The 21,009-nt window shown below is 41.2% G+C and overlaps 1 protein-coding gene across 2 annotated transcripts in view; it reads left to right on the forward strand.

Moving 5' to 3' along the window:
* The window catches only part of dennd2b (DENN domain containing 2B), a 56,705-nt gene that overhangs the window by 26,071 nt on the left and 9,625 nt on the right, over positions 1-21,009 (forward strand). For both annotated transcript variants that reach the window (XM_086287876.1, XM_086287867.1), the window contains exons 4-14: positions 671-816; positions 6,861-6,982; positions 8,205-8,420; positions 8,804-8,900; positions 9,069-9,113; positions 9,228-9,412; positions 10,148-10,257; positions 10,740-10,809; positions 13,110-13,187; positions 14,098-14,238; positions 14,360-14,508. In XM_086287876.1, the coding sequence (XP_086144002.1) occupies positions 671-816; positions 6,861-6,982; positions 8,205-8,420; positions 8,804-8,900; positions 9,069-9,113; positions 9,228-9,412; positions 10,148-10,257; positions 10,740-10,809; positions 13,110-13,187; positions 14,098-14,238; positions 14,360-14,508 (1,359 nt within the window). The remainder of the gene's footprint in view (positions 1-670; positions 817-6,860; positions 6,983-8,204; positions 8,421-8,803; positions 8,901-9,068; positions 9,114-9,227; positions 9,413-10,147; positions 10,258-10,739; positions 10,810-13,109; positions 13,188-14,097; positions 14,239-14,359; positions 14,509-21,009) is intronic.

Below are 21,009 nucleotides of genomic sequence, written 5' to 3' on the forward strand. Positions count from 1 at the left end.
CTCCTATAACTCTTTCATAATCCTCTTTATCAGAAGTCCTCAGTTGTTTTTTGTGAGCGTCGGGCCTGTCCAGATCATCCCCGTGTGTGAAACGGGCATGAAATCCTTAAACATTCATCCCTGTGACTCTGTGTTTAACATTCCTGTGGTTCAAGCAATTTCAGACCGAGCTTATAGCCACAAGCTGTCGATGGCGCGACTTGACCGTACTGTAGATCCCTGCGCCGATGTAGCTCCGCTAACAGTTTGTGCAGTGCTTCGACATGTGGCATGTGCTTTACACTGTGCAGACAACACGCAGGAATAGTAAGATATCTGCATGTTTACTTTGGACTTATCTAGAATTTTTCGGTGATCGGAGCATGATCCTTTTATTTCAACATTAATTCTTCTGATTTAGGGTTTTTTTTAAAGGACAAACGCTGACTTTAATGCGCTTATCAGCACTAGGAGTGTTTTAACCACCTGTTTCTGTTCTTCCAGATGACAAGTAGTGCATTTTAGAAGTAGGGCCAGCTGTCTGGATTATATTTTAATACAACCTGCACTTTTTCTGTCCTCTATCACGTGTTGACATGCTCTGAGTAAGACACTGGCTCGTGTTGACTTGTCCTCCTTGTAATTTTGCCTCAGCACCTTGGTCTGTTTCAAATTGTTTATCTTCTTCTAGAGAGTCGTGTGAGTCGGAGGATGCTGCCAGCTTGCCGTCTTCATATCCGTCCTCGCCCACGGAGAATGGCGCACTGACCACAGACGCACGGAGCCGACCCAATTCCAAAAGCACTTTAGAGGAGAATGCCTATGAGGACATAGTAGGTAAGCACACTGGCTCAGTACACTGTAAACAAGACAAGATGTAAACATTAACTGATCTTCAGATCGTTGATCTGTAATTTGTATTACTGTATAAGTCACCTTTCAAAGTAAGACATACAACATTTTTCTGGTTCTTGTGTCTTGAATTTGCATTTATTTTTCATGTTTTCTATTCCTCTGTGATAGTAAACTGAATATTTTTGTATTTTGAACTTATGTTGAGACAACAAAAGGCAATTTATACGCAATCTTGGTCTTTAGGGAAGTTGTCCATGGTAATTTTTTTTTACAACAGGTGTCTGGTTACATATGAATTATGAAGGAAATACAAATTTGTTGTAAGAGTAATGTGACAGCTGAGGCATTAATTATAATCTTCAAATCGGTTTGCTCCAAACATATAATGATACAGGTACTATAAAGGAAATCAAAGGCAAGGACACCCAAATCATGTGAAAAAGTTTTAGCTCCACTAGTTACACTTGTTGGCCACTTTATTAGGTACACCTGCTTAACTGCTCATTTACGCGAATATATAATCAGCCAATCACGTGAGAGCAACTCGATGCATTTAGATCTGTAGACATAGCCAAGACAATCTGCTCAAGTTCAAATTGAGCATCAGAATGGAGATAAAAGGTGATTTAAGTGACTCTGAACGAGGCGCGGTTGCCGGTGCCAGACGGGCTGGTCTGAGTTTTTGACAAACTGCTGACCTACTGGGATTTCCCACACAACCATCTCTATGATTTACAGAGAGTGGTCCGAAAAAGACAAAAATATCCAGTGAGCAGCAGTTCTCTGTGTGAAAATGCCTTCTTGATGCCAAAAATCAGAGAAGATTTTTGTCCAGACTGTTTTAATTTGACAGGAAGGTAACAGAAATTTATATATAACCGCATCTCTGAATACACAGCACATTGAACCTTGAAGCAGATGGGCTACAGCAGCAGAAGACCAGGCTGGGAACCACTCCTGTCAGCTAATAACAGGAAACTAAGGATACAGTTGGCACAGGCTCGCTAAAATTGGGCAATAGAAAAGTGGAAAAATGGTTCTTGGTATAATGATTCTAAATGTCTGCTGCTGCATTCAGATGGTAGGCTCACAATTTGGCATAAACAACATGAAAGCATGGATCCACCCTGCCTTGGATCAATTCAGGCTGCTTCTGGTGATGTAATGTGTGGGGGATATTTTCTTGGCACACTTTGGACCTCTTAGGCTACGTTCACACTGCAGGTCTTAATGCTCAATTAAAGCGGCCCGCATGCGCAAAAGAAGACGTCACACACAACGCACTCTGTTTAGACCCAGAGCAAACAATATTGTTTGACTGATGGTCCTTAAAATAAAGACTTCAGACTTTATGTTTCCCAATTTTTGCTTTAAGTTATGATAAGTAATGATCCTTATTGCTGTTTTAGAGAGGAGCTGTGCTTCAAAGGATAGTTGCAGATTTCTGTCAGAATCTGCAGATTATACAGTACAAATAAAATGTTCACGTTGTCTTCCCAACAGTTTCACTAACATCTACACTGGATGGACAGGAAGCGTTCACGATGTCTTCTCGAGCGCTGATAATTGGCGTCTGTCTTGTGTCAGTGACGTAAAAGATGGATTTAATGCGACATGACCGTTCAAACAGCAGTTGCTTTCTAAAACATCAGATATGTATCGGATTCAGTACCACATACGAAAGTGACCCAGATCGGATTTGAAAATATGGGATTTGTGCCGTTCACACTGTCATACCATGATCAGATATGGGTCGCATAGGGTCAAAAAAATCGGATTTGATGCGCTTTCGCCTGCAGTGTGAACGTAGCCTTAGTATCAACAGAGCAAGACAGTCTACTGGAGTATTGATGCTGACCGTGGTTGCTTCCAGCAGGATAACTCACCATGTCACAAAACTCAAATCCCCTCAATCTGGTTTCTTGAATGTGAAAATGAGTTCACCGTACTCAAATTCCCCTCACACTCACCAGATCTCAATCCAAAAGAGCACCTTTGGGATGGGGTGGAACGGGAGATTCATGTGTGGCCGATAAATTTGCCGCAAATGTGTGATACTGTCATGTGAATATGGAATAAAATCTCAGAGAAATGTTTCCAGCACCTTGTTGACTCTATCACATGAAGAATTAAGGCAGGTCTGAAGGTGAAAGAGGCTCCAAACTCGTACTGGCAAGGTGTACCTAATAAAGTGGGTGCTGAATGCATATCATTAGTCTGATTGTAACAGAAGCTTTGGCAGACAAAGTCGGATGTTTTAGTGACTCTTAAAGTTGTAATAAGCATGGTGGCCCGCCCCCTTTTCGCTTTTGCTTCATGTAGAAATGTGTGGGGTGTGGAAAACAAATCCCACTGTGGGAGCAGTCAGTGAGCACTGAGCCTGAAAATAAGATTAATGGATAACATGTGGCTGCACGGGTTGAATTTTATTGTAGAGATCGACTGGGTATCTGCATTTTCACTCTGCTATCCGGCATCAGCAGGGCGAAGAGGAGCAGTGGGAACTCCCACAGTGAAATGCCTTTATTGATGCAGATAGATGTAATCAGTAATCAGTAAGTGGCAGTTCACCAAATGTTAGAGTAAGGATGGAATTTTTTGTGTGGTCACAGATTTGCTTTTTAAAAAAATTGCTAAGCATCATTTTCTTACATTTTCATGAAGCGTTTCTCGCCGGAGAGAAGTCAAATCATTGGTTTGTTGTCTGAGATGATTTGTGTATGAAATGCTGGACGCGTCGAGGAGCCAAAATTCCTTTCCACTAGCAAATGACCCCAGGCCCTTTGCCCAGTTCAGCTGCCAACTCCCTCGGTACATATTTAATGCAGTGAAAATGTGTCAGTGCGATGTGCAAGCTCATGATGAAACTTGTGCAAAAAAACAAAAAAAAAACCAAAAAAATCCCCAAACAGTTTACACACTCTGCAATATTTTTATTATAAACGCTCAGTGATGACTAAATAAGGGTAGGATGTTTTAAATATACAAGCATAACCATTTTTTCCCAGTCAGTGCACTTCTTCTTCTCCTTCTGTTTTTTTTCTTTTTTTCTTTTTGGCTGAGGATGTGCAGCGGTCTGAGATAGAGCGTCAAGGCATGACGGATTTTCATGTGACTCGCAACAAAGCTCCTATTGTTCATCCGGCACTGTGAGGGTGAGAGTTTGCGGGTTGGAGACGCACTTTTCCCGATCTTTGCCTGTTCTCGACAGAGATGTTGTCTTCGAGTTGAAGTGCTCAAACAAAAGCTTTCAAACTAAAGTTTCATTTGAGAAGCAGCCACGCTGGTAGGAAATTAGGGTTTTTGTGTATCTTATTACACGGTACAGCCATCTTTTACAAAGAACAACAACCTCGCGTATATTCTCTGAACTCAACAAGTAAGCGTGTACAGAAAGAAACAGGAAAAAAACCCTTTTGCTGATGTTTAGATTATATATATATATATATATATAGTCTAGGTCTCCCATAATGTGTTTCATATTTGCTCATGACACGTTTTTCTCTTTGCTATTTGTAATTATAAAAATCAAATGCAAAGCAAGCTGACATTAAAGCTGCTTTCAGACGAAACAATTTCTGGGGAGTACCTGTGGGTAAGTACCCACTGGGGATGTCCCTGTGTTCCAAATTCCTTCCAAGCCTTTATTCTGATTGTATTCGCCCCTCAACAAACTCTTGAGGCTGATGTAATGCAGGCCAGTGGTTGGTAGCTCAGCGTCACCTCTTGTTGTGGTCAGCGTCTTCATTTTCTCCCCACATTGCTGCATGGGGTGGATGCCCACTAGCAAACCGAAGGGAACTGTGAGTGCAGAGTTTTATATTTAATCAAGATTGCATCTTATTTCCCTTTATTAAAGTCTGGACTCCATCTCATCTTTAAGAGTTGCTCTCTAAATAGCTACATTCAGATTTTTAGCCAATTACAGTATACCTGCATCACTCAAAGTTCCTCTTAACCTGAGGAAGTACCCTGGTAACGCTGGCTAGAAAAAAGACCCTATAAAACAAAGTGCTGCGATGGTTCCCAGATGTGAGGTCTCTTTTTCATGTCGGATGAAAATACATGAACACTGACTATGCAAGAAATGAAAAGAATTAAATAAATAAATAAATGTTTTTCTTTCCCATGAGAACTTTGACTTCTTTGACTTTCTTGGAAGGACGCCCACTCACTTGTTGTCAGTTGGCACTTGTGCTTGATGTTAGGTGTTTATCTTAAGATCGCTGGCCTTTTTTGACCTGCGCTACAGTGTTACTACGGTTGCATGATATATTGTGACATCAGGGAACCGTGCTTTTAACCAGTGTAGCTGATAAATGGTGTGCCGGTGATTGATCTGTTTACAAGCTGATGAATCACACCCTTTGCACCACTGACACAATGATTCAGCTGTCTGCTCTTACCCCACTGCGAATGAATGAATCTGGGCGACTGTCTGCTACGTGTAACGAGCGATTAAACAGATGCACCTTAGACACATAAAGCAAGCTGTAATTTTGTTATGGTGCCTGAAATACTGTACATTCTGCCACAAAACGTCGCCGGCGTGGTCACGGGAGAGACTGTCTTCGTGACGGAGGCGCTGTACGGTTTGCGGTCCTGCCAGAGGTTCTTCTATAGCGTCCGTCCCTGATGTAGTTTTGTTTCAGTGGTTGAGCATTGGTACAAGATCGCCACTTTAGAGGGTAAATTGATCCTGACATTGTTGGTGTAGTTTGCTCTGAGCCTCGCCCTGCCCAGAGCGTCTATTGTGCGTGTGTACAATCACAGTGTGCAGCTGAGGTGTGTCCCCTCCCTGCGTAATGCTGCGTGTCTGGGAGTGTGTTAGGGAGAGATCCTGATGTTTGTAATCAGAGCAGCAGATTAGTACCCTCCAGTGCATGAGCAGCTATAGAGACATATGATTTTCCCAGCAGGCTCTCATTACAGTATAGCTTCGGTTTAATGGCGCAGCGGCACAATGTGGGGTCAGACTGAGCCCTCTGATTCTGCCCCGCAGCTTTAATGATGCACATAAAAATAACTCCACTCAACTAATTGACTGCATGACACAACATAACGCCCCGAAGCTCCCCATCCAGTGTACATTGTCTGTGCATGGATGTGTGTGTGTCCAGGTTAAATCATTAACCTAAAAATAGGTAACTGAACAAAGCTATGCAAGCATTTTTTTAAGTTAGGTGCTTAAAAAACTCTCATTGTTGGAGGGTTCACCAGGTTTTCCTTTAAAACACAGCTACCAGATGCACTTCTGTTGCCAGATAACACTGATTTTCTTTCTTTTAAAAGTTCCCTTCATGCATTTCGACGCCATCTGGCTCTGTTTTTTGTTCTTCGCCGTGGTTTCTTCTCTTTCTCACAACCTTTTTCAGACCCTGCCAAAAAGCTATTCTCAGAGCACATGTCTGAATAGACACGGACTGTGGTGTTACACAAGTTCTGTCTTTATTGAAGTTGGTCCCCTGCCAGGTGACATCAGCGAGAGCCATGCTATGCTCTGTAATGTTCATGCTCTTTGCTTTCCTGCCATCATTTAGTGACTGAAGGACAACTATGGAGCGGTAGCAAAATCTATGCTTATTGCAGGCCTAAAATAATTTGCCAAATGAGACCTGAACTCTTGTTTGTCAGATGCCTTATTAGATTGTCTTATGCAAAAAACAAACATAAAATGATATACTTAGCTGATGTATACTTGAAAGAACCAGTGGTTATTGGAAAGGTCTTTGTGGAACTCATGATGTACTCTTCTTTTGCTCTCTCACTACAGTTTGCATATCTGGACAGTGACTCAGTTGGGAATTAACTTGAGTCGGCTGTGAATGTCCTTTGACTTACCTTTCATCACTCATCCCTTTTTGAAATAACCTAGGGAGGCTTTCTTGGACCTCTGACACCTTTAATCGCCTTCTATTTACCCTCTTTGACCCCTCGGCCTCATCTGTCCTCTCTCAGAAACGGCCTGCTTACACAAACTGTTGCCAGCTGTACTTCTATCGTGAACACTCACTTTATTCCCACAGAGAAGGAGAATCCATATGAGGACGTCGACCTGAAGCGGCGGAGTTTGGGCCGTACGTCTCGTCTGTTGGAGAACAACCGCTCTTGGTCCGTCATGGACAGGAAGCTGAACTCTCCGCCTCAGGTAACCCTTTCGGGGTGTCACGGATGAAACCTGGATAACGTCTTTTAAAGAATCTCACACCTCATTTGAGTCACTCCAGGAAACAGCTTGACGTGTTTAGACCTTGCGATGTTTACAGAAAGGGCCATCTGCTGATTTAGTCTGCTCACTTCATTGCCAGGCACATGCCTCACACTATGTAAAGTAGAAGGGACAAAAGGGGTACATGTGGTAACAACAAGCATTGTTTAACGCTGCTGTAAACACTGTTTGAACCGCTACTTTTGATAGAGAAGTCCATCAGAGAAGTCAGTCATTTCCAGAGTAGCGCTGAGAAGATGACAAACGTTTCAAGTTATCACATGTACAGGAAAAACCCCTGCTTTGAAGATGCACATGCTTTTTTAAGTTGTTCCTTTGAACGCCACTCCCTGTGACTGCTTCACAATAAATCGTATTCTCCTGCTTAAATGCTTTAATGTTTTGTTTGCATTGACACTAACACATTAAAGCATTGTGGCCCACATACGGACCGGTGCAACTGACCTTTCTGTCAGTGCAAAGCTATTAATCTACACATTTAATTCCTGGTATATTTTAATAAAAGAAAAATAAGTGCAATTTAAAAAATAAATGTTATTGTTATGTTATTGTAGGGTCAACTTAAAATATAAAGTGCCTTAAGGGAACTGTTGTTGTGATTTGGTCTTATATAAATAAAACTGAATTGAATTACTTGTCAGTTTTTCTACATAATAAAGAAACGTTGTTATAGTAAATGAAAAAATAAAATCAGTCAGCACCACACTGGGTTCAAATTGTAAGAAAACACTGTTACAATTACCGAAAATGTTCTTGTAGCTCATTGCACAGACTGTCCTGTAATTATTAAACAGAAAATAAAATCAAATAAAAATTCTTGTTAATTGACAGAATATGTCCTTTTCCCCCTTTGTACTCTGAAACCACCATTAAAATGACAGATTTCTATGAAAAAATGGAAATTTCTGTCATTGAAGTCCAAAATTCAGGCTCTTTCCAAAGCTGTCGAGCAGGCCATATTAGAGGCCAATTCTGGCCCCCGGGCCTTATGTTGGTCACCTCTTTATGACAGGAAATGAAAAACTAGGAAGGCAGATCACTGCGCAATGTAACTGAGATATAAAGATATTGCTTAAAGCTAAGTGTTATTACAAGTGAATGAAAGGTACCAAACCTGCTGCTTTCTTTTCTCTGTAACTAGCTGCCTTCCAAGCCCAGCAGTCAGTCCCTTCACTTGCCTGCTCCGAGCGACAGGAAAAGCCATCGGATGTCGCAGCTGACCAAACGCTACAGCCACGACGAAATGCTGCTTCTCCCCCAGATTGGTGTATCGCCCTCACCTTGCGGCCTGCTGGATGATAGCCTCTGTAGCACAACCGATACCCTGCCCTCACACAGGCACTGGAGGATCCCCAAGGTACACACTGCGAAATTGTACAAAAACACCTACACTAAGTCCTCGCAGAGCTCCGACCGTGTTCACTCTGTGTTCCCGCTTCACAGGCCATCTCAGGTTTCAGTCAGAGTCAGTGGAGCTCTGGATCACTTGTAATTCCACAGTTTGGAATGGATGTTTTAAGATAGAGTGCCTTGGTGCGTGTAATCACTGTTTAAATTTGCCTTTTTCTCAAGAACTCCCCTTAATGCCTTTCTGTTGTATTTGTCTGCACCCTTTAACACACATGTACTGTATTTCACACTGTTAGCTTTGGCCGTGCACATCTCTGCTTCCTATACTTAGGCTCAAGAGAAACAAAACCTTAAGTTCCTGATAGAATTTCCTCCTTCCTCCGTCTACAGCTGGTCCAGAGGATCAACTCCATTTACTGCACTAAACGTGGGAAGAAGAGGTTGAAGAAGCTTTCCATGTCCAATGTTGAGACTGCATCTCTGAGAGGTATTGCTTCTCTATATTCCCCTTCATCTTCTGGCCAGATAAGCGAGTAAATATTTGTATCTCAGCCACCCACGTAGCGTTCCCTCTGTGTCCCTTTTGTGACATAAACACATGTTTGTGAAGAAGCACCCTGACCCATAAAGACCCCTTTTCTCTGTGTGTCTCCAGACGACAACAGCGAGAGCGAGAGCGACTCGGACGACAGGTTCAAAGGTTAGCGAGCGCACATTTTTCAGATACCTTCTGTTTAATTGACTGACCTGCTGTAGCCTCAGATTTCATTCTCTACAAAAAAACTGACAATTTTGCGTGTATTATGTTTCTCAGCTCACACCCAGAGGTTATTAAAGTTACAGTCCATCCTGCGACGAGCCCCGAGCTATCGAACGCTGGAGCTGCAGCTCATCGAGTGGCAGGAGAGAGAACTCTTTGAGTACTTTGTGGTTGTTTCTCTGAAAAAGAAACCCACCAAGAACTCCTACTCCCCAGAGGTCACCTACCAATTCCCCAAGGTAAAAGCCGCAACTGGGTCCTGCTGCTGGTCACCTCTGACAACTTTTACGTGGGGCGTAGCAAGAACGCAGAGAGTGCAAATTGCTTTGAAACAAAGCAAACAAGCAAAGAAATTGAAAAAAAAATCAAGTCTATCGTGTCAGTGACCATAAAATTCCTTAACCGACGTCACTAGGTTTTTAGAAATCACAAACTGTGCACAGATATGTCACCACTGAATGGTTTCCAAAGCATAAATAGTTCAGAACCTCCTGAGTGTTATTATTACGTGACTTCTAAAAGCAGTTACTGCAATGATATTATTCTTACTATTAAAAGATCTTGTAGAGGGTTTCTAAAATTTCCCCCCATTTTGAGCCTTGAAACACTTTTTTCACATTTGACCCTGCAGGCTGTTTGAAGTTGTGCGGGTTATTACAGCTTATAAATTAAAGCCCTGTAGGTCTGTTTATAATTTAAAATAACCAGGATCCATTCACGCCACAGGAAAAACCCTGAAAGAGCATTTCTCTAATTACTTCTCAGCTGACGTGTACACTGGGAGAAGTTAATCTCACACGGCCAGAGAGCACTCTCTGTGTAGTTGAATTAGAGAGGACATGAGGGAGTTTAACCTTGAACAGGAGAAAAGTTAGTCTGGTCATTTGTAGGTCATCCATGGGGGATTTTAATAAAGGATGACAGAGTTATGTGAAGGAGGATGAGCTGACTGGAATACTCTCCTCACCTCACAGCTGGATAGGCCCACCAAGCAGATGAGGGAGGCAGAACAGAGGCTCAAAGCCATTCCCCAGTTCTGTTTCCCAGATGCCAAAGACTGGAGTCCGGTCTCAGAGTACAGCAGGTACGTCCAGCAGTCTTCCACACAGTGTCAAATTCCTTTCCTTTCCTGTCTGTTGGGCAACAGAAAAAACAGAAACTATAGAAATTTCACATCCACCTCACCCTCTAAGGCGAGGTTTAGGTTTTCCTCTGCTGAATACCTCAGCTTCTGAAATGACGTCTCATGCATGTTAAAAGTTTTTCCATTTGGCTCCGTTCTCTAAAAGGTGGATTTTTACTAAACCCAAAGCCACAGTGGACGTTATAACTGATAATAAATGATACTGTACTTTATTTAATCAACAACAATATAATAATGATGATAATCTTTCACACACCTCCACCCTTTTATCTGTGCACTCCACCTGCTGCACCGTTTGAATGTATAACCATGCCAGGCCCAATACAATCATGCTCTGTTTTATCACAAGTATCTGCCGTTGTGTTCACGACTCTGTGTCTTTGCGTTGCTCCTCATGTGCATATATTTGTTTTTGGCCTCAGCGAGACCTTCTCCTTCATGTTGACTGGGGAGGACGGCAGCAGGAGGTTTGGGTACTGCAGGCGCCTGCTGGTAAGCCGCTGTTCATCTCCCTGTTCACCCCCCGCTGAGCCCCTGTTTGTTGTGACAGACGCTTTTATTTGAACACTCGGTGTAGTTTCCTGTGGCGCTGCTGATGTGACCGTGTGCTTTGTCCGAAAAGGAAAGAAATCGCTAAGAATAATAATGTCAAAAATAAAACATGAAAAACTAAACAGGGTGTGAAACGCTTGAAAAAATAGATGCGGACAAAGATTATCGCACTTACTGTTACAGCAGCTGAGCAGCATGTGTGTGTGCCCAGTAAATACTTTAAATAGTGTTAGCAGAGCAACAAACACCCAAACTACACAGGTGAGATTTCAGTGGCTACAAAATACAGTAATTGAATAAGTATATGTTTAATGAAATGTGTAGCTCTGTTGCATTTTAAATTGAATACACTTGGGAAGAAATATTGCCTTAAAAGATAGAACGCAGTCATAAAAAGCCCATGAAAATGTTGTAAAATATAATAATTGAAGATAAAAACCCAGTTAGAATAGAATAGAATAGAATTCAACTTTATTGTCATTGCACATGCACAGGAACAGAGCAACGAAATGCAGTTTGCATCCATCCAGAAGTGCTTTAGTGATATAGATATATTACAATATATATTAGCAATAGTATAGATATGTAAGTATATTACAGAAATGGGTCTATTCAATTCAATGAGTCTAGGACTGACTCATTGAATTTAACAACGGTTTCTCGAGCGAGGCAAGACAAAAAGAAACCATGAAAAATCCAAACATTGTCATTCTGGAGCATTTCCTCTCCGTAATTAGGCTGGCGAATGCTTTGAAGTGTTTCGTTGAGCCTCCCATTTAGCTTGCGGGTGGAGAGCATGACTGTGTGGGATTCTGCTAATGTGCTGGCGATTTTTGTTTGCCTTTAAAAACGAAAGGAAAAAAAAGCGTGCACGCAGCATGCACGGTCTCAGACGCTTACCAGGAGCGTGTGTGCTGTTTAGATTTCTTGGTAAATTTTAGATCAGCAAAGTGTTTTCTTATGCATGATCCGCTTTGTTGATCTGAGATTGTTTTTGATGGAAGCAGGTTTTAATGACGGTTGACAGAGACAGATAGGGAGATGGGGAAGAGAGGTGAGCTGCTCTCCTCCAGTAATTTTGTTTCCTCCCCGCTGTCTGTCCAGCAGTTGGCAGCAGGCGAGCATTCCTGAGGACTTGAATCAAGCTCCACATAGTTGATTTAATCATCCATTTGGAAAGGCAGAGGAGAAACTAGAGGAGAAAATTGTATTCCTAATATGGACAAGTGGATTCGTCTGTGTGGCCTGTGTTCATTTGTGTCCGTGTTTTTAAGTGTCTGTGCCCCCGGTGTTTCTATTTGAGCGCACAGAGGACAGCAGATAGGATCAGACAGAGCAGATAAACCACCTATGTTTATCCGCATGAAAGACTTTCACCTCAGATGACAGATTGAGTCAAAGACTTCACATACAACATTTAAGCAACTTATCTTCACGTTATCATCCGTGTAGTTTTATGGTCCCTTTATGTATTTGTAATTATATACAGTAGTGTTTGGAAGTCTTGAATCGCCCCTTGTTGGATTACTCTTCAATAACGTAGAGGTTCTTACTCAGGGGAGGCCAATCGTGACTGATTATGTTAAGTCGTGTGTTTTTCTATCCAGGTATGCAGCGTGTTTAGGATCATTGCTTGACAGATCAAAATCTGATGGTACTTTTCTGTCCTTTTGTAATTAATTCCAGCAACACCGCTGGCTGAAGTGCAGCCCAAAACCATGACAGAGCCACGGCTGCTTTTTAAATTTAGTTATTTTTGGCGTTTTCTTTAATAGAATGAACTAAAGAAATGTGAACAAATGTTTTTGTGTTTTTGTGACAGGCTGCAAGTAACAAAATGTCTAAAGTTGATTCTTTGTTTTCTATGATGTGAGGACACAACACTGGTGCATCCCTTGAGTTTAGGTTCCTTGTTTATGCGTGAATGATTCATAGGTCAGTGTTAAGTGTCTTAACAAGCAAAAACAAATATTCCTGTGAAGATCATCAGGTACAAGGACTGGGCTCAAAACAGCCAAGAAACCCTCAAGAACTATTGCTCAAGACCACTTTAAAAAATGTGTTTCCTTTGAAGTAAAATATAAAGAAAGGAGGTGTCACTCCAGACTTTTGGACAGCACTGGGTATAGGGCTACCTTGCTAAGCCCTTTCTTCAAGTGCATTTATAGTTATCATTTTTTTAAAGGATATCTCTGAATGGGTCTCTTCTGGTAAAGAGTTTATTCTTTTTTCTCTTGCAGCCGACTGGGAAAGGACCTCGCCTTCCTGAGGTGTACTGTGTCATCAGCAGGCTGGGCTGTTTTGACTTGTTCTCTACAGTGAGTTCAGTCTTGTCCTCTAGCCACACACACAGTAAATGCACACACACACACACACACACACAAAAAGCCAAATTTCTGCATGCGGTGCTGTAGCTGTGGTTAACCTGTCTCATAGCTGAAGGAAATGACTTTCAGCAGACCTTGTGCCGAACGCTTGTTTGTCAGTAAGGCTTGTTTCAGCTTCTTTTCCTTTTTTTGTAACCCTCTGATTTCCCAGAGTAATTGTTTCTCTTGCTTTTTTCTCACTGGTGCTAACGCAGAACAGAGCAGTCACTCTGTGTGACTCTTTCAGCCTTATCTGATTCCTTTATTATTTCAACCCAGACTGTTGAATGTTTTAAGGATATGGTGCATATATATATAGTTGCCCAATGAGACTGCAGTAACTGAGTAAAAGTAGAATAACTTCCCCATATTGATGAAGTATTCACACACTATCAGTATGGGTGTGTGCCTTTAATTTGTACTGGTGTTTACTTACTAGAGCCAAACTTTAACTAGTTTTGGATCCTGTGATATTTAAGCACCCTTAGCAGATGCCCAAAGAGAGCAAGAGAATGCCTGCGATGTTTCAAATGTAAATTAGATTTATTAAAAAAAAAGTTATCATGATAAAGAAGGAGGTCAGTGTTTGCTTTCAGAGGAAGCTGTATGTGTGTGAAGAGAGAGCAACAGGGTTGGTATCATATGACCTCCAAAATGAGCGATTCCCCAATCAACTTTCCAGACAGGAGGCAGCTTGGACCAAAACAGGCAGACAGGCACACTGGGTGGAATTTTCCTCACACAAAGGCATGGAAATAGATGCCTTTGCTATTTTTCAAAACAGAAAATGAGAGCTAGACAACCATGAGCGCTTAAAGCCACAACAGTATGTTTCCATTAATTGTCAACATCCTCTTTTCAGATCCTGGATGAGGTAGAGAGACGGAGAGGCATCTCAGCAGCTCTGGTCTATCCCTTCATGAGGAGTCTGATGGAGTCCCCCTTTCCCGCTCCAGGGAAGATTATCAAAGTAAAAACCTTCCTTCCCGGTGCAGGAAATGAGGTCAGAGCTACAGGCACAGGCACAACAAAACACAACTGCTTTTTGTTTACGACCGTTAGCTCAGTACACTTTGGCAAAGTGCACTCAGTAAATCAGACTCACGCTTTCTGTGATCACTCAGGTCATTGAGTTGAGGCGGCCCACCGATTCCCGACTGGAGCACGTGGACTTTGAAAGTCTGTTCAAGTGTCTCAGCGTGCGGCAGGTGATTCGCGTCTTTGCCTCGCTGCTGCTGGAGCGGAGAGTCATCTTCGTGGCTGATAAACTCAGGTAAGTGTTCGAGTTAAAGAATTGGTCTGCAAAGTTGACCTGTGCAACCATATGTGCATACTTTATATTTGCATATACAAAAAGTATCTCATTGGATGGGTAATTTCAGACATTTTGTTTCTTTCCCAGTAGAATTTGTTTCAAATTCTCCTGGAAATTTTTTAAAAACAACACCAAAATTTCAGATTTCAGCCTCAAGACTCAGACTTCATCCTTCATTTTCTATATAGATGCATCTCTCTAGTGTAGCGGTTAACACGTTTGCCTCACACACACAAACATGATCCCTGGTTTGAGACCAGACACAAAGTTCTGATGAAAAATGAGGGAGCTGCTGAAAGACGTTTTACTTATACTGTGATTATATTGGCAACTGAAATGGGAACACACTTGTGTTCTTTCAGTGTGGGCTATAACAGGCATTTTCCCTCTGTGCCTTTACAAAAGGCTGTATATAAAAGAAAGAGTGCCTTAAACAAACAGCCGTCTGGGTACATTGAAATCTGTGGGAAAAGACAAGTCAGCTCCTGTGCTTCGTGACCTCAGCAAAAAGTGTTTCTGAGTTTATGGTCTAGTTTCAAATCTTTTTTTTATACTTATTTTCCCAGTTGTGTTAGATTTATTAAAGTGGCTCAAGATGGACATGTGCATGGAGGGATAGTGGATATATTGGAAAAAGGATGGAGCTGCCAGCCAGAAGGGAAAGAGGAACAATACAGAGGAGGTTCATGGATGTAATGAAGGAGGACATGCAGATGGTTGGTGTGACAGAGAGGGATGCTAGGGACAAATCATCCACTGTGGCGACTCATAAAGGGGAGCAGCCGAAAGGAAAAAAGTTTGGCCTAAGAGGCCCTGACAGACTGGTTTGGTTTTCCTTGCCTCCTTGCCATTTCAAATCAAAAAGTAGTTTAAGGATAGTTGGAAAGAAGCTTGCGTTCCTGAGTGCAGCGCACAACAAGAGATCACTTACATCAGCCGCGTGACCACTCAGTAAGCTGTGAATCTATATTAAATTAAATTCTCAATTTGTTCCAATCTGTGCGATGACACATCACACTCACTCTGAAGAGGAACTTGCAGGATAAGTGCCGTTTAGTGTCCAATCTGTTGTATCTAGAAAATTTCAGGGCTGCCTTAGTCTCATGCGGCCTATTGGAATCCCTCTTCTAAACACAGAGACGTGTAATAGCAGGGTTATGCTGTGGATTTGCCAACTGAAGCCTGACAGATGCACGTGTAACAGTTTCACTCTGATGTCTGATGTTTGGTAAGTATAAGAAAAAGTCAAGCAGGAGTGGAGTTTTGATATCAGAGGTGTAACGGGTCGCTTTCAAAGGAGAGGTAAAATGTGAAGTCTCCAAGGACTCAGTGTCCTCTTCTTACACAAAAGAGAGGGGTACTTTAAGAGCATTGGAGTCAAGGGTGGAGTGGGAGGAGATTTGAGTGGAGAAGTAATCTCTTCATGTATCAGAGCCCAGTTTAAACAAACATCAGTGGGGGCAGTGACTGCGAGGGGAAGGAATGCACTTCCTGTGTGTGCAACTCTGCCCTCTGTGATCTGTGGCTCAACTGTCACCATTTGACTTACGATGTCACGTTCACTCCCTACGTACAAGTGACCTCGCGCTCTGCGTCCCCGGAGAAAATTTGTCTGAGCTGCTCATTAGCGGAGCTGATAGCATCGAGGAGTCATAGGGTGGGAATCACAAAGTGACTCGAGATAGAGTATTATTATGATATGTTAGCAAATAGCAGTCAATGTTGATAGATCTTTGTAATATCTAGCTCAAGTGATAAACAAAGCATACTGATGGTTTCCAGAGAATAGAGTCTTATACCTTCTGGTGATCCTCAGACATTTCCAAACATCAAGTTTACATTTATAATTTTTGACAACTCTTAGATGGATTGTCATGAACTTTTGTGAAGCTGCTCTTGTCCCCTCAGGGTTATTTGAACTTTGGTGACCAGGTGTCTTTTTATTTACCACCATCTAAAGGTTAAATTTCCAGATTTCTTCTTGTTTTTCTTTCTGCACGTTTCTCACACTTACATGTTTCAGTTCATTAGACAAAGTTTAATATCAGTCAGCAATAACCAGATAAATACAAAATGCAGTTTTTAAATGATGATTGAATTTATTAATGGAAAAAAGCTATCCAAAACTACCTGGCCCTATATGTAAACGTAATTACCCTACTAACTGGTTGCGCCACCTTTGGCAGCAAGAACTGCAGTCAAGCAATTGCAATAGCTGGCAATGAGTTTTACACACTGCTGTGGAGAAATTTTGGCCCACTCTTTTTTTGCACAATTGTTGTAATTCAGCCACATTGGAGGGATTTTGAGCATGAACGGCTTGTTTAAGGTCATACCGAAACATGTAAATCCTAATAAATTCCGGGTTTTGGAGTGACCACTCCAAAACCTTTGTTGGTTTTGTTTTGAGTTTTTTTGGACCCTTTCAGAGGTGAACTTGCTGGTGTGTTTTAGATTATTGTTCTGCATAAACTGAGTGTGCTTGATCTTCAAAATACAAACTGATGGCCGGACATTCTGCTTCAGGATTTTCTGGTAGAGCGCAGAATTCATGGTTCCATTAATAATGGAAAGTCGTCCAGGTCCTGAAGCAGGAAAGCGACTCCATCAAACTACCACCACCATGTTTGACTGTTGGTATGATCATCTTTTTATCAAGTGCTGTTGGTTTTACAGCAGATGTAATGCAACTCAAGATCATCGAGGATGATCCAGAGGATTTTTTTTGAGACAAGTCTTTGTGTTCTTTTCGGTCAGCAGTGGTTTTCACCTGGGAACTCTCTCATAGATGCCATTTTTGTCCAGTCTCTTTCTTATTGTTGAATCATGAACTCTGACCTTAACTGAAGCAAGTGAGGCCTGCAGTTCTTTAGATGTTCCTCTGGTTCTTTTGTGACCTCCAGGATGACTCGTCAATGCGTTCTTGGACTAACTTCAGTAGGACAGCCACTCCTGGGAAGGTTCATCTCTGTTCCAAGTTTTCTCCATTTGTGGATAATGGCTCTCACTGTGATTCGTTGGAAATCCCTTTTGTCTGATTTATTGCTTTTTGAGATCTTTTAGCTGCCTAAAGGATCTCTCAGTTATCAAGCCTGGATAAGGCAAGTGAAATTTAACTCAAACAAGAATGCAAAAAACTAAGAAATCAGAAAGGGGGCAAAAACTTTTATGACACTGTACCTAATTATTAAAAGCTCCAAAATATAAACTGAAGTATAATACCCACTTCAGATTTATTCCCAAATTTAAATAACTGAGAAGCAGAAGGTCAGTTAAAATGTAAAGAAAGGAGACATAAAACTTACACAAAACAAAAATAACATACACAACGTTTAATAAGGCAGCGTTCTCGACAGATTCCTCTTAATGTTTGATCTGCTCAAACCAGTCCATGTTTAATGTCTATGGTTTTATGCATGTGTATATGCAGTGCTCCAGTCTTTTTATTTAATTTTAAAACATGATCTCTGTGCAGCTTTAATGACTCATGTGATAAAAGAGCTACACCCTCTCCGTCTCTGGCACATAATCCATAGCAGACCGTGATATATGTTTCTTTCCCCTCAAATGTATACCCAAGACACGAAGGAACCGAGAGGAAAAGCTATTTTAGGCAATAGCTGCGTTCAATCAAGTCTTGTAAAAATGAACCGAGAGCTTTGCTGCTATTTCCAGAAATTTTGCTCCTTCTACACAAAAGTCTGAAAAGACAAAGTCATTCACCCTCTGATGCCTGTAAAAACTAGTTGGATGTCTAATCACAGACACTCAGCATTAGCTGTGCTGCTCTGTAATTGCTTTACTCAAGTGACCTGCAGATGTTGAATGAATTTTGTCAGTCCTGCAGGCTTATGTAAACAGTCACTGTCAGCCCTCAGGGTAGAGCTGAGAACGGTTACCAAATTAAATGTCTGGATTTATTGTTAAACATAAGCAGAGAAATACTCCTGCTGTATATTAGATTACAGATATTAATAATATGGTAATATGATTCTGTGCAGCTGCGCATAAATATATTTAATTAAAATAACTAACAATGCATTTTTGTGCAAATGAAAAAATTACATTAAACCTGCAATTTTTTAATGGCCAGTTTTTAGATACACCAGGCACAAATTTCTCTCCATGCACTGATAATAAACATGAGGGCAAATTCCAAATCGTACTTGTATCATTTTAATTTGATTTGTCACTTTATACACTTATCAGTGTATGTCTGAAAGAGCTGCGTAAGAGTAATTGAGCGGGCAGCGAAGAAGAGAAAAGAATTTAATGAAATATGAGAAGTCTGGCTTTTAGAGAAAACAGTGAAAAGAGGAGGGAACTGTGAAGGGAAACAAAACAATAGCTGAAAGCCTTTCTCACAGCCATGGTGAATTAATCAAGCTCACTTTTCTGTGGTGCAGCAGGCTGTTTGTGTTTCTGCATAGAGCCGTTCCTGTGTCCTCTTACAGTAAAACTACACGATTGAAAAAAATATTAAAAAATCACGTATGAGGTGTCGTGTTTTTGGTTTTGCACTAAATTGCCTGAAAGTGAACTGCAGCCGTGGAGCTTGCCAACATGTTTTGCAGCTGCAGATCTGCAATATTATGATCAATGTGGTGACTGTAGTGCTCAGACAGGTAGAATTATTGCTGTTGCTGTAGGCATTTTCAAATCAGCAGGTACTGCAGCGTGCTTGTTTCATTTAGTCCACGGTTGCTCTCAGACGCTTTCTCTGGCATGTTCTGCAGAGCTGGTACAAAGCCAAAACCACTTTTAGCAACTCATACGCTTTCCCATGTGGTATTCAACTCATCAACGCACTGTAAATATGTGAAATGTTTCAGTGGAGAAAGATGTGGCTATTACATGAGTCTGACCAGCTGATTTTTACATCGGTGAGCATATGTAACGGAAGACACCTGCACACTTACATTTGCTCTCCAGACAGCCTTGATTAAACTCGGATGTTATTGTGGTTTTAATAAGAACATGTATGGAGTTTTCCATCAGGGGGCCATTTCTCAGTGTAAAATAGTTTGTGCTGTTTGACTGAGACCGTGGCTGGAGACCCTTGTGCACAGGAAGTGAGGGAAAACCATTTGTGGGGCTAAAGGAGCAAGCAGAGAACATTCTGCTAAAAGGATAAAAATACACCACTGGGAGCTTTCCCTTGCTATACAGTTCTGCATGTACTCTGTTGCGACTTCGTGTGACTTCTAGGTGTTATTAGGGGCTTTGAAGGAGGCCTAACACTGAGGAGTGGTTTTGTGGATCAGCTGGCAAGTGACAGCTGTGGTTTGGTCTTCTACAGACCTGTCTGTGGAATTCATCTTGCCAAACCGTCCTAAGACTGGTTGATACAACACAGAGCTGCAAAGCATGTGATGATACAGCCTTGCCTCTCTTTTTCTTGAATACTGAAGTTTATCCTACTCTTCTTCTGGGCTTCACATACTAAGCCTCCCGATCCCATGTTTCCTGGAGTATCTGCCAATTCATCGTCACACACATTAAACCAGGCCCAGCAGACCCATGAGAGCTAATATGTGAGGATTAGCTCCCAAACCTCAACACACAACAGCTCTGAACAGACTTTATCTCTGTTGAACTCTCGGGATCTTTTTTTTTCTCTTCTTTTCTTGAGAGTGGCATCATAAATTGAAACATAGATGTATTCCATCAAATTAAATGAGTCAAATTAATTTCTGTGGTGTAGTTTTTATTAGTAAAAAGGTATAGACCCTGTGCACAAGAAAATGCTAACTTCCTGGTTTGAGACCGGATGTGGGGTTGTACATTTCCGGTATTTTTTATTAATCCTTTATTTATCCAGGTAAAAAATCTCATTGAGATTAAAAATCTCATTTCCAAGAGAGACCTGGCATCATAGCAACAAAAGTCACATACCACATAGGTATATAACATTTAAAACAAATACAATATCCCATACAAACATGTGTAAAATATACAATAACAGATCAAATTAAGAGTACATTTAAAAACAATCAGCAAGTAGCTTTACTTTGCGGTCAATCGCTACTGCGAAGACATACTCCAAAATCATGTCCAAAACTCGAAAACGGAAAGATCGCGTTAAGTTACAAAGAGCAGAAGGTGGAAACACTCACCACTGTTGTGTCATAAAAAATCTAATGATCAATTTTGACGTTTAAAGAGTTTAGATCGATCAATTGTTTGAGTCATTCCTACTATTCGGTGCCATTTCAGTGTGATCACTCTTCATCAAAAAATACAAAATTTTGAATTATTTTAACATTTCATCTAAAAGAGGGATTTTCAACCTATAAGAAAAATGTATTGGTCCAGCTAAGGATATTATATTATAATATTTTTTAAAATCAAAGTCTTTACCCATGACGTGCCAAATGTCCACCCTGTTACAGGACATTCAATTTTCTATTAATAACTGTTTTGAATACACAGTTATAGTAATATTTACATTTTCTAAAA

Source organism: Aulonocara sp. 'chitande type north' Nkhata Bay, linkage group LG1 (assembly GCF_057382095.1).
Source record: "Aulonocara sp. 'chitande type north' Nkhata Bay isolate Kocher_YH1m ecotype deep benthic linkage group LG1, A_spYH_male_GT1.1, whole genome shotgun sequence".
Classification (NCBI taxonomy): domain Eukaryota; kingdom Metazoa; phylum Chordata; class Actinopteri; order Cichliformes; family Cichlidae; genus Aulonocara; species Aulonocara sp. 'chitande type north' Nkhata Bay.